The following is a 12,268-nucleotide window of genomic DNA, read 5'->3' on the forward strand; positions in this document are numbered from 1 at the left end:
GTTTTGTCTTAAGTACTCTAATGTTAAACTTTGACCATAAAGAGAAATATATGAACAAGGTGATAATAGATTTAACCAATAAAATTGCTCTACACTGATGAAATTAGATATATAAAAGGCATCGCAATATAGAGAGTATCCAGAAAATACAACTGAATGAAAATATAACTATAGTAAGCATTTTACCTTCTGTGAACTGAAGGCAGAAATTTTGGAGGCTGTATGCGCACAGTAGGATCCCATCTGCCAGGAGGTAAAACCGCAACTTCATCTAAAAAATCATCAATTCCTGATATTAGTTCATCTCTGTTCATAGCCTTGTATGAAATTTTCCGGAACAGCTACAAAGAAATGTGAAAGATATGAAGGAGAAATATTGTTTATTTAAGCTATAATATTATAAAAGGAACCTGTCGTGTAAAATAACACTATCAACTTGCAGATATGGGGTTAATCTGCAGGTTAATAGTGTTCTGACACTATGTGGCTGCCGCACTAGCCATTGTATAGGTAGGATAGCATAGCTCTAGCAGTGTTTTTAGGATAATTAGGCGAATGGGCAGGATTCTCTAACTCAGGAATCCTACTTTAGGCTATGTGCTCACGATGCAGACATGCTCAGGATTTTTTTCCGAGCGTTTCTGCATCTCCCTGGCAGAAAAAACGCATGCGGATTGTGCATGCGCTATACTTACCTTCCGATGGCCCCCGCAGTCTTGCTTCGCTCCGTCCTGGCTTGCCGGCAGCTCACGGTACACTACACTGAAGGACCTGCCGTCACATGACTAAATGACGTCAGCGCAGGTCCCTCAGTCCACCGCGATCTGCCGGCAAGCGAAGACAAGGAGACCGGGGGCCATCAGAAGGTAAATATAATATTTATTTTTTATTTTATTCTTTTTTTACAGGTACTATTGTACCCGGGTCCGGAGGAGAGTCTCCTCTTCACCAGACCTGGGTACCATCCGCACATTGAAATGTTTGGATTCCGCATGTACAGATGCAGTGATGCGGAATCCATGCGTTCCAAAGAAAGTCAATTGCGGCGAAAACGCAGCGCTACCGCAAAATAATTGGTAGTGCTGCTTTTTTTTCCGCAATGATAACCCGCAGCGGAAATTTCCGCAGCATGTGCACAGCACATGTGGATTATCATTGGGGAACATAGCAGGCCTTCTACCATGCGTTTTTTAAGCGTTTCTGCAGCGTTTTTGCCACTGCGGAAATGCTTAAAAAAGCGCATCGTGGGTACACAGCCTAATACAAAAATAACACAGGCTTACTGTCACGGGGATAACACGACAGAGAGGGGCCAGACTGTGTCTGGTTTCAAGCACTCCTGCACTGGTTAGAAGTACTTCACCATTGTATTAAACAGTGCAGATTTTTTCCTTGCTAGCAGTGCAAGGGTTAATCTGTTCAGTGGAAGCTCCTGGAGCATTCCTACTTGGTTTGTCTCAGTTGTTAAGCATTGGCCACTCCCCTTTGCTATATTTGCTCACCTGTGGCACTTAGGGAATGCCAGTGTTAATTCTTACTGCCTGGTTCTGGAGATGGAGGCAGGGCCGCCATCAGGACATTACTGCCCTTACTACTTTATGGGGCTCGGTGAAAAGAAGCAAGAAGGGAGACCCGGTCATGCTGGCAGTCCGGGGCCCCCCACTCTTTGCTTCTCCTCACTGGGCCTCAGGGACAACAATTCAGCAAAAGCGCCGCCGCCGGCGCAAGTTGCATGATGCATCCGGCGGATGGAAATGGGCGCTGTAACTTTAAGCCGTGGACGGGTGCATTATGGTAGTAACTCCGATCTCCTGACACGCTATTTTCTCATCTTCATTCCTGAGCAGAGCATTGTGCCTCAGAGGCAGTGGCAGCAGGCAGTGTGTGAGCATGAGGAGGCTGCTGAGTCTGGTGGTGAGGGAGGCCTGCTGGTGGTGCTGAGTGGGGCCTGATGGTGATGCCTGGGGGGTCTGTTGGTAGTGCTGAAGGGAGCCTGCTGGTGGTGCTGAGGGGGGCCTGCTGGTGGTGATGGGGGGGCCTGCTGATGGTGATGGGGGGGGCTGCTGATGGTGATGGGGGGGCCTGCTGGTGGTGCTGAGGGGGGCCTCCTGGTGGTGATGGGGGGGCCTGTTGGTGGTGCTGAGGGGGGTCTGCTGGTTGTGCTGAAGGGAGGTTGTGTCCGGCAGGGTGAGGCTAGTGCTGAGGGGATGCTGTGTCCCGGCAGGGTGAAGCTGGTGCTGAGCGGAGGCTGCCACCGGCAGGGGAATGCTGGTGCTGAGGGGAGGCTGGTGAGGCTGTGCTAAGAGTAGGCTGTGTCTGGCAGAGGGATGCTGGTGCTGAGGGGAGGCTGCATCTGGCAGGCGGAGGCTGGTTCTGAGGGAAGGCTGCATCCGGCAGGGTGAGGCTGGTACTGAGGGGAGGCTGCATCCAGCAGGGGGAGGCTGGTGCTGAGAGGAGGCTGCATCCAGCAGGGGGGACTGGTGCTGAGGGGAAGCTGCGTCCGGCAGGGGAGGCTGAGGAGGCGGCGGCAAGGACTACCAGGGTTAGTTGACGAGGAACGGGGACACCAACTGCATATCAAGAGGATGCCAACATCCGCGGATAGGTAGGAGGAACAAGAGTAGTTGACAAATAGGGTGATCACTACCCCTCAGTCTTGACTACTTGATATTTTTTTTTTATATTTTTTTCTATTATCACTTTTTGAGTTATCATGTTTTGAGGTGTATTTGTATTGTAGAATTTATAGGTTTTTAATGAATACCAATAAATATATTTTTAGTAGTGTATAATCAGTGAATATTGTGGGTGCGATGGGAGGCAAACAGGAGGCATGCTCCTTTAAATGTCCATAACGGTTTATTTGGTTCATAAACCGGTCAAAGGGTAAATGCAAACAAACAGCCTTTAGTACACGCAAAAACAAAGAAAACAGTCCTTTTAGCAAAGTCTCTGGTTAGACAGCGCCGTGATCACACAGGCTGGTAGGCATTCAGTACATGGTCCAGTCTGGAGACAACCACACACAGGAGGCCTTCTCCCTCCAGACACACAGACCATGTGCCTACAACAGCCTCCATTTTATAGGCTGTTAACCAATGCCCAGAGGTGAGGTATGTGGGTAGCTAGACCCGCCAATCTCTCTAAATTACCCGTAACCCGGTCCCAGGTGCACCAAATGATCCTCTTAGTGCTTACATGCAATAGAGAAACACTCCGGGTTACATCACAGAGGCCAGCCACCTCTGTGACACATACGTCCCATCGACTATGCGACCATTAGTCACCTTACTTACCTCCCCTCTCTGCCTAAAGCTGTGGGGCTTGGCACTTTCTACTACCAGACAAGGGATTCTCGAGAGGGCATCGGCATTACCATGTAGCTTCCCTGCTCTATGCTCTACATGGAAGTTGAAATCTTGTAGTGCTAAGAACCAGCGGGTGACCCTAGCATTCTTACTCTTTGTTGCCCTCATCCATTTGAGTGGGGCATGGTAGGATACCAATCTAAACTTCCATCCTAACAGATAGTATCGTAACATGTCCACCGCCCACTTTATAGTCAAGCACTCCTTCTTTATGACCGAATAATTCCTCTCACATGAGGACAGCTTCCTACTTAGGTATAGAACAGGGTGCTCCTCTCTGTGAATCTCCTGGGAAAGGACTGCTCCAAAACCGACATCTGAGGCGTCCATTTGGAGTTCAAATTCTTTCGGGGGCAACCAGGACCGGTTGCTTACACAGGGCCCCTTTCATTTTTTGAAAGGCCGTCTCTGCCTCTTCAGACTATTTGGCCATTGCCGATTTCGTCCCCTTAAGGAGGTCAGTCAGGAGTGCGGCCATCATGGCGAAGCTTGGGATGAACCTCCTGCAGTATCCCACGATGTCCAGGAAGGCTCTAACTTGTTTTTTTAACAGCGGCCTCGGCCAGGTTTGGATTGCCTCCACTTTACTGATTAGGGGTTTGATCTCGCCTCTCCCCACTACATAACCCAGATATTTGGCTTCTTCTTTCCCCATGGCACATTTCTTCGGGTTGAAAACCCCGTGTTCCTCAGAGCATCAGACACCACCTGGACCTTTGCCTTATGACTCTCCCAGTCTGGGCTGTATTGTCCAGGTATGATGCAGAGTATTTCTTATGGGGTGCAAGGATTCGATCCATGGCTCTCTGGAAGGTTGCAGGGGGCCCCTGCAGTCCCAACAGCATCCGGACATACTGGAAGCATCTGTCCGGCATAGAAAATGCAGTCTTCTCCTTGTCTCCCTGTGCCATGGGGATCTGCCAATACCTTATTCAAATCCAAGGTGGTTATGTACCTCGCGGCCCAAGTCTTGGTAGGAACCAAGACGAGGTCTCTGCAACCATGATTGAACTGCTGCACTCTGACTGACCGGTTGTAGACCATGGCCTGCGCCTCCTGTGCCTGGAAGAGATGTTCCTTTAGGGTATGTGCACACATTTAGGATTTGAAGCAGAAATTTCCTGAGCGTTTTGGCCTCTCCCTTTCAGAAAAAACGCATGTGTTTTTTACATGCCTTTTTTAAATGCGTTTTTTGAAGAATTTTTGTACACCAATGAATGCTTTGGAGCTAAATAAAGTTATTTGGTGGGGCATTGCTTAAGCCCTTGGATTACCATAGAACTGGGGTGAGTATATTGGTTCATTTAAATGATTAAAGAATGTGTCTGCTGTAATTCAAATAAAGTGTTTACACTGTGTCTGTGTGTTTATTTAACTCTTTACTTTACTTTAATTAAGTTTGGTCATGAAAAGGTCTGATTGACACCTTGACATAACCAAATAAAAGAGCTGGGTGTCAGCTAGTCCCATTCACCTAATCTTCATTAGCATTTCTATTCATGTAATTTATGCCACTGCTGTGAGCTGTTAATTTTAGCCTGGAAAGGTGCCATTAGGCAAACATTTTCCCTGGCCATAATTAACATTTCACAGCTGGTTTGTTAGCCACTATGTCCCCCAATCAGCAGTCAGCAGCGCTTTGTACACAGAGTATTTATGTTGCATCCAAAACGCAGTGTTTTGATGCCACACTTTTGTTGTCGGTACATGTGAATCCACCGCATATAATGACACTTCAATCGGTCAAAATCTGCAGCAGACACTAGCGTGTACACTATAGAAATTGACATGCTGCGGGTGAGTGTGGGTACGGTGCCACGGTCAGGAGCCGTTGCAGGTTTGACGCTGCGTGTTCTTACAGCGTCAAACCCGCAGCATCCAGATGTTACAGTATAGGGGATGGGATCTCTAGAAATCCCATGTCCACTATGCGTGCATCAGAGGCTGCGAATCACCCATGGACACTGACATGCAGAGTGTCTTTCAGGACCACAGCATGTCATATTCTCATGCGGAGTCGCTAGTCTGCACAACAGAAATTTGACCACTAGAAAGTATTAAATGCGATAAATCCGCGTGGTTCTGTGAACACATCTGGATTTACCTGCGTTCAATAGAATGCAACGTTTTAGACGCAGAAAAACTTTGCGTCCAAAGCGCTGCTATGTCCGGCTCGTGGGCACACAGCCTAAAATTTAAAAAAAATGGACCTCCTCCCGCATCATTTTTATAACCAGCAGAGGAAAAGCTGACCGCTGAGAGCTGATATTAGTAGCCATGGAAGGGGCCATTAGCCAAAAATGTTCCCTGGTTATTAATATCAGCCCACAGCTGTGTTTTTAGCCTTAACTGGCTAGATTACACGGGGACCCCAGAACAAATTGACGTGGGGTCACCATGTAAAATCTAACCAGCAAAGGCTAAACTAGACAGCCACTGGCTGATATTAATAGCCAGGGAAGGGGCCATGGATACTAGATCCCTCCGCGGCTATTGATATCACCCCTCAGCAGTCCCAGAAATGGCACATCCATAAGATACGCCAAATCTGGCACTTAGCCTCGCTCTTCCCACTGCCCTGTAGCCGTGGCAGTGGGGTAATGGGGTTGTGGTTCACGTCAGCCTTGTATTGGTGGCTGACGTGAAGCCCAGGTTAGTAATGGAGGGTATCTATAAGACATCCCCATTACTAACTACGCAGTAAAATAGTCACCGCCTTTTCAATAAAACACACAGCCAGAATAAAGTATTTTAATTAAATAAAACACACACGGTTCTACAATTTTTTTTTGTTACACGCCTCCGCCCTTGATCTCCTGAAAAAAATGTAAAAAAACCAAACAAACATATTCCTCACCTGTCCGCCGTCAATGACGCAGTCCACGTACCGCCAAGTGTCCCACAGCGATCTGGGTCACTTCTACAGCAGCAACATAAGCCATCACTGGTGTCACTGCTGTAGAAGACAGCAATGTATACTGACAGGGGTGTAAAATCACCCCCTGCCAGTATACATGCTGCTGCAGGAGGTCACTGGGGTTCATCAACAGAAGATCAACAGATCAGCTCCAGCGAGCAAAACACTGTGGTAACATTCTTGCAAATGTTCCCAGGGTGAGAATCAGCTGATGGTCACGTGACTATCAGCTGATTACTGCCGACACTTATCAGCTGATGGTCAAATGACCATCAGCTGATTTGTGACGTCACTTCAGGTCCTGTCAGCTCGGTACACTGCGGGGTGCGAACCTGTGCCCCGCAGTGTACTGCTGGCCGCCGGGGAGACAGCATCGCCGGGGACCAGGAAGACACAGGGGGCCGCCGGACAGGTGAGTATAAAGCCTTATTTTTTTAAGTTTAATTTTTTATTCTTTCTTTTACTATCGTGGGCACGTGGGCTGGGAAGAGCAGACTGCTGCTCCTCCCATCCATGCTGCTCTCGCTGTTATCAGCGAGAGCAGCGTTCGGATGAGAGGAGTAGCAGTTTCCTCTCCTGACCCGGATACCACCCGCAACGCGATTCTGCGGCGATTTCACGCCTATTGATTTTCATTGAAACGCAGCAATTCCTCAGGAATAGATATTCTACCTGCGGGTTTGCTGCGATTCAATGCAAGTCAATGGGCGCAAATTCGCCGCGGAATTGCGTTAGAAATGGTAATGCTGCGGATTTTACCCCAATGGTAATTCAGAGCGCAAATTTCCACATCATGTGCACAGCACATGCGGATCACCATTGCTATACATGGCAGACCTATTAACATGCGGTTTTAATGCGTTTCCACAGCGAGTTTTCCTTATCGTGTTCACATAGCCTTACGATGGGCATCACCTTCGCAATCCTCTCCTGACACTCCTATGGGGCGTGACCACGGCTTCCCAGGTATCCTTCACCACCTTACAATATATATGCAATAATATGCACTGTTAACATTTATTAATTCGATGATTGCAAGCTGAGGCGGCGGCAGTGGGCAGGCTGAGGCGGTGATGGGCAGGTAGTGGGCATGCTGAGGCAATGGGCAGGCGGAGGCGATGGTGGGCAGGCTGAGGTGGCCATTAGATTTTTCTTGACTGGGCAGTGGGTGTGGCGGTGCCACTGGCTGTGTGAGTAGCTAACTTAAGTCTATGTATTAATTTGTCTACCAACTTAGTACGTGATTGCGTGATACAGTCGTTCTCTCCCCTCATTGAAGGGAGGAGGGAATGATTAATGCTGGTGGGTATATATGATTGGGAAACATGTTTATTATTATGGCAGTGTAATTATTGGAAGGGGGACTTTGGACTGGGCGCAGATCTCCTGACACGCATCCTTATACATGCTGTGAGGCTGCAGAGTTCAGGTCAGGAGACCCGCGGTCAGTCCATGCACTGCGGTCTGAGCGCAGACCAATATACACCAATGGCTGAATGAGCCTTAAAGGGGTTGTCCAGTCTAAACCCACAAGCCTGTAGTCTCTCTATGTCACTGACTGTAGACTTGTGAATCCTCACATCGTACGCACTGTGCGCTGTAAGGATTTGCCTGTGTCAGAGCCAGGAACGGCAATCACGTGGCTTCAAGGATATGAAATGCAGTCTCCCGGCCTGAAGGGGGTGTGGAGATAGAGGGAAAACAAACAGGTGGGCAGGTGAATTTAAAGGATTGTCTCTGCTGTGAAACGAGTGGTGGGACTTTGTTTGAACAGTCATTTTTTGCTGACAGAGTCCCTGTTACGGGTCCGGGTGGTGGAACCACTGTGCCGTGGTACAAGGAGGGACCAGAGGGGCATAACTAAGTGCCAACCAGACCGACCCTGGCTACACGGCAGCTTAGTCGATTCCAAGGAGGGACCGGGAAGGTGGACCAGGTGCCACTTTGGGAACGACCTCGTGTGAGAGCAGGCGACTTCCACGGAACTGACAGTCAAAGCTGACAGGCACAACGAGTAAGTTGGCAGTGCTGGTAGTCAGGCAGGCGGGCACGGCTGGTAGTCAGGCTGGCGGACACGGCTGGTAAACAGGTTGGCGGGCACGGCTGGCAGACAGGCTGACGGGCATGGCTGATAGACAGGCGGGCGGACAGCATGGGGACCTGAGGACTGGAGAGGCTGTTTCATGCAAAACAAACTTCAACGTTGCGCAGGCATCTCCTTTTTGGAGGTGGTGCCTTATAAAGGAGCAGTCCGGGGACTTTAGGACAGCGGGCGCGCGGCCCCTTTAAGAGATAGGGAGAACGCGCACCCTAAGTACAGTGCCCGGGGATCTGCACGCAGAGCGCGCACCTCAGGCGGACATGGCAAGGGAGCCGGGAGGACGAGCAGAGGACGCCGGACCAGACCCTCGGCGGTGAGGAGATCGGCCTCTCTGCTGGACAGTAGGCAGAGACTCCAATGCTACAGTACCCCCCTTTACGCCCCCTCTTCTTCAAGCCCGCAAGAAATTTCTCTAGGAGAAGAGGAGCATGAATGTTCTTTCTGGGCTCCCATGACCATTCCTCATGATCAAATCCCTTCCAATCCACAAGAAAGTAAGTTTTTCCTCTTACCCCTATGGTGGCCAGAATGCTCTCTACCTCAAAAATGTCCTCAGCGGAGACTGGAGCTGGAGTAGTACCCAGATCGTCCAAGAAGGAATTGAGGATTACAGGCTTGAGGAGAGACACATGAAAGGAATTGGGGATCCATAAAGAGGCAGGGAGTTTCAACTTGTACGCCACTGGATTTATTTAGCTCAGAATCTTGAATGGACCGATGAACCATGGACCCAACTTGTATGATGGTATCTTGAGACAGACAAACTTGGAGGAGAGCCAGACCTTGTCTGCTGGACGGAATAGAGGCGGGTCCAGACATCTCTTATCAGCATGCTTCTTCATCCGCTCAGAGGACTGTAGCAGTGCAGTTTAAGTGATCTCCAAAATCACTGAAAAGTCTCTGACGAGAGACTCGGCAACACGATTGTCAACCGAAGTAGAAACAGGGAACGGAATATTGGGATGCTGACTGTACACCACAAAGAATGGAGATTTGGCAGAGGATTCACTCACATGGTTATTGTTGGAAAATTCGGCCCAAGTCAGGAGCCTCACCCAGTCGCTATGGTGAGCGTTGACAAAATGCCGAAGGAAACTAGTGAGGATATGATTGATACGCTCCATCTGACCATTGGACTGAGGATGGTAAGCCGAGAAGAAGTCCAAAGAGACATTCAGCAGCTTACATGTGGCTCTCCAAAAAAGTGAAGTAAACTGAACTCCTCTATCTGAGATAATATGGAGAGATAAGCCATGGAGACGGAAGATGTGAAGGATGAAGTCTTTAGCTAGCACTGGTGCAGAAGGAAGACTTGGCAGGGGAAGGAAGTGGGCCATCTTGGAGAAGCGGTCAGTGACCACCCAAATGACAGTACAACCGGCCGATACAAGAAGATCCATGAAGAAATCCAGCGCAATATGTTGCCACGGAGCAGAAGCTACAAGTAGAGGAAGAATTTGACCAGCCGGAAGTTGCCTAGGTATCTTATTACGGGAACAGGAAGAGCAGGCAGAGACAAATTCCACAACGTCCTTGCGCAGAGTCAGTCACCAAAAATGTGGCAAAATTAGCAGAAGCGTCTTCCTCTGACCGGCATGTCCATCCAGTTTGGACGAATGGCCCCAGAGTAAGACCCTCCTACTATCCGGAGTTAGCACAAAGGTCTTACCAGGAGGGAGATGAGACAGATCAAACGGGGTGACAGTCATTATTCTGGAGGGATCAATGATGTGCAGAGGCTCCTCCTCCTGATCGGTAGACAGGAATGAGCGGGAGAGTGCATCTGCCTTAATATTCTTGTCTGCTGGACGGAAATGGAGAGTGAGGTTGAAGAAAGCAAAGAACAGAGACCATCTGGCCTGATGAGGATTGAGTCTTTGCGCAGATTGCAGGTAGGAGAGATTCTTGCGATCCGTGTAGATGACCACAGGATGCAAAGCCCCCTCAAGCAGGAACCACCATTCCTCCAGTGCCAGTTTAATAGCAAGCAGTTCCTGATCTCCAATGGAATAATTGTGCTCTGAAGGAGTGAAGAGCTTGGAAAAGAAGCAGCAGGTTACCATTCGCCCGGACAAGAACTTCTGGGGGATAACTGCTCCGGCCCCAGAGGACAAGGCATCAACCTACAGGAAGAATTGCTTGTTACAGTCAGGATGATGAAGCACCGGGGCAGAGGAGAAGGCTTGTTTCAAGGGTACGAAGGCATTTTCCGCCTCAGGATTACATTCCTTAGGATTAACCCCTTTGTGGGTTAGAGCAGATATGGGAGCAGTCCGGGAGGAAAAGTGAGGAATGAACAGGCGGTAATAATTAGCGAATCCCAGAAACCGCTGAATAGCCTTCAACCCCTCAGGTCGGGGCCACTTTAGAATGGCAGACACCTTTTAGGGATCCATCTTAAGCCCGGTTTCCAAGATTATGTATCCCAGGAAGGGAAGAAAAGTCTGTTCAAAGATGCATTTCTCGAATTTGGCATACAGACGATTCATCCTGAGCCTCTGCAATACCTGTCGAACGTCTCTTCGATGCGAGGGCAGACCAGAACACCAGAATATTGTCCAGATACACTGCCACGCATGAGTATAGAAGATCTCGTAAGATATCATTCACCAGTTCCTGGAAGACTGCTGGTGCGTTGCAGAGTCTGAAGGGCATCACGCGGTACTCGTAGTGGCCTTCACGAGTGTTGAATGCTGTCTTTCACTCGTCCCCCTGGCGAAACTGGATTAGATTGTATGCGCCACGGAAATTGAGCTTAGTAAAGACTTTGGTGCCCTTGAGGCAGTCAAACAACTCGGAGATGGGAAGGAGAGGATACTTATTTTTGATAGTGATCTGATTTAGGCACTTATAGACTATAGATGGGCGAAGAGAGCCATCCTTCTTCTTGACAAAGAAGAATCCTGCTCCAGCCGGAGAGGTAGACTTCTGGATAAATCCCCTGGCAAGATTCTCTTTGATGTACTCGGACATGGCTCAGGTCTTGGTCAACGACAGGGAGTAAATTTGACCTCGGGGAGGTGAAGCACCAGGAATAAGGTCAATGGGACAGTCATACTGCCTATGTGGTGGTAGTGTCTCAGCCTCCTTCTTGTCAAAGACATCAGTGTAAGACCAGTAGGGCACTGGCAAGCCAGGCAAATTAGCTGGAGTGGACGGCGGTCGAGCAGGATGGACAGGAACCAAGCAGGTCTTGTGACAATCCTGACCCCAGCGGAGCACCTCTCCCAAACTTCAATTCAAAACCAGCTCATGTGTTTGAAGCCAGGCCAGTCCAAGCAGTAAAGAGTGGGAGAGGCCGGACAGGACATAGAAGAAGATTTTCTCAGAGTGTAGCATTCCTACCTGAAGAACTACAGGCTCGGTGATGAACAAGATGAACTCTGAAAGGAGCTTCCCATCCACGGAGGAGACAGCTAATGGATCCGGAAGACGTTGAATAGGGATCTGATACTGCTCCACAATGGATGAGATTCCCAGCGGCACCGGAATCCAGATAGGCAGTCTCGAAGAAGTGTATCTTACCGCAGGTTATCGATAGAGACAGGTTCAGGGATGGAGAGGAATTATTTTTGCGTAGGATGACCTTTAAAAGCGAACCTAGGCACTGGAGTTTCATGGTCTCTCAGGACAACAGCGGATTAGATGTTCCGAGATGCCACAATAAAAACATCTTCCTTCAGCGAGGCGGACCTCCTGGTGAGACTTGCCCATCTTAACCTGGTCTACCTGCATAGCTTCAGGGGTGGAAGCCGAGGTAGTAGCCTGTATAGAGACTGGCCTTTGGAAGGTTGGTGCAAGGCGCAGAGATTTCCTCTCACGGTTCACCTCCTTAGAAAGCTGATGGAACCGGATCTCGATCCGAGTGGACAGAGAGACCAG

At 49.1% G+C, this 12,268-nt stretch overlaps 1 protein-coding gene across 2 annotated transcripts in view; it reads right to left on the reverse strand.

Moving 5' to 3' along the window:
• The window catches only part of LOC141164416 (electrogenic sodium bicarbonate cotransporter 1-like), a 766,124-nt gene that overhangs the window by 503,085 nt on the left and 250,771 nt on the right, over positions 1 to 12,268 (reverse strand). For both annotated transcript variants that reach the window (XM_073649614.1, XM_073649613.1), the window contains exon 7: positions 187 to 341. In XM_073649614.1, the coding sequence (XP_073505715.1) occupies positions 187 to 341 (155 nt within the window). The remainder of the gene's footprint in view (positions 1 to 186; positions 342 to 12,268) is intronic.

The sequence above is a fragment of the Phyllobates terribilis genome, unplaced genomic scaffold, assembly GCF_046119375.1.
Source record: "Phyllobates terribilis strain yellow unplaced genomic scaffold, ASM4611937v1 Scaffold_10__3_contigs__length_209671492, whole genome shotgun sequence".
NCBI classification, from domain to species: Eukaryota; Metazoa; Chordata; class Amphibia; order Anura; family Dendrobatidae; genus Phyllobates; species Phyllobates terribilis.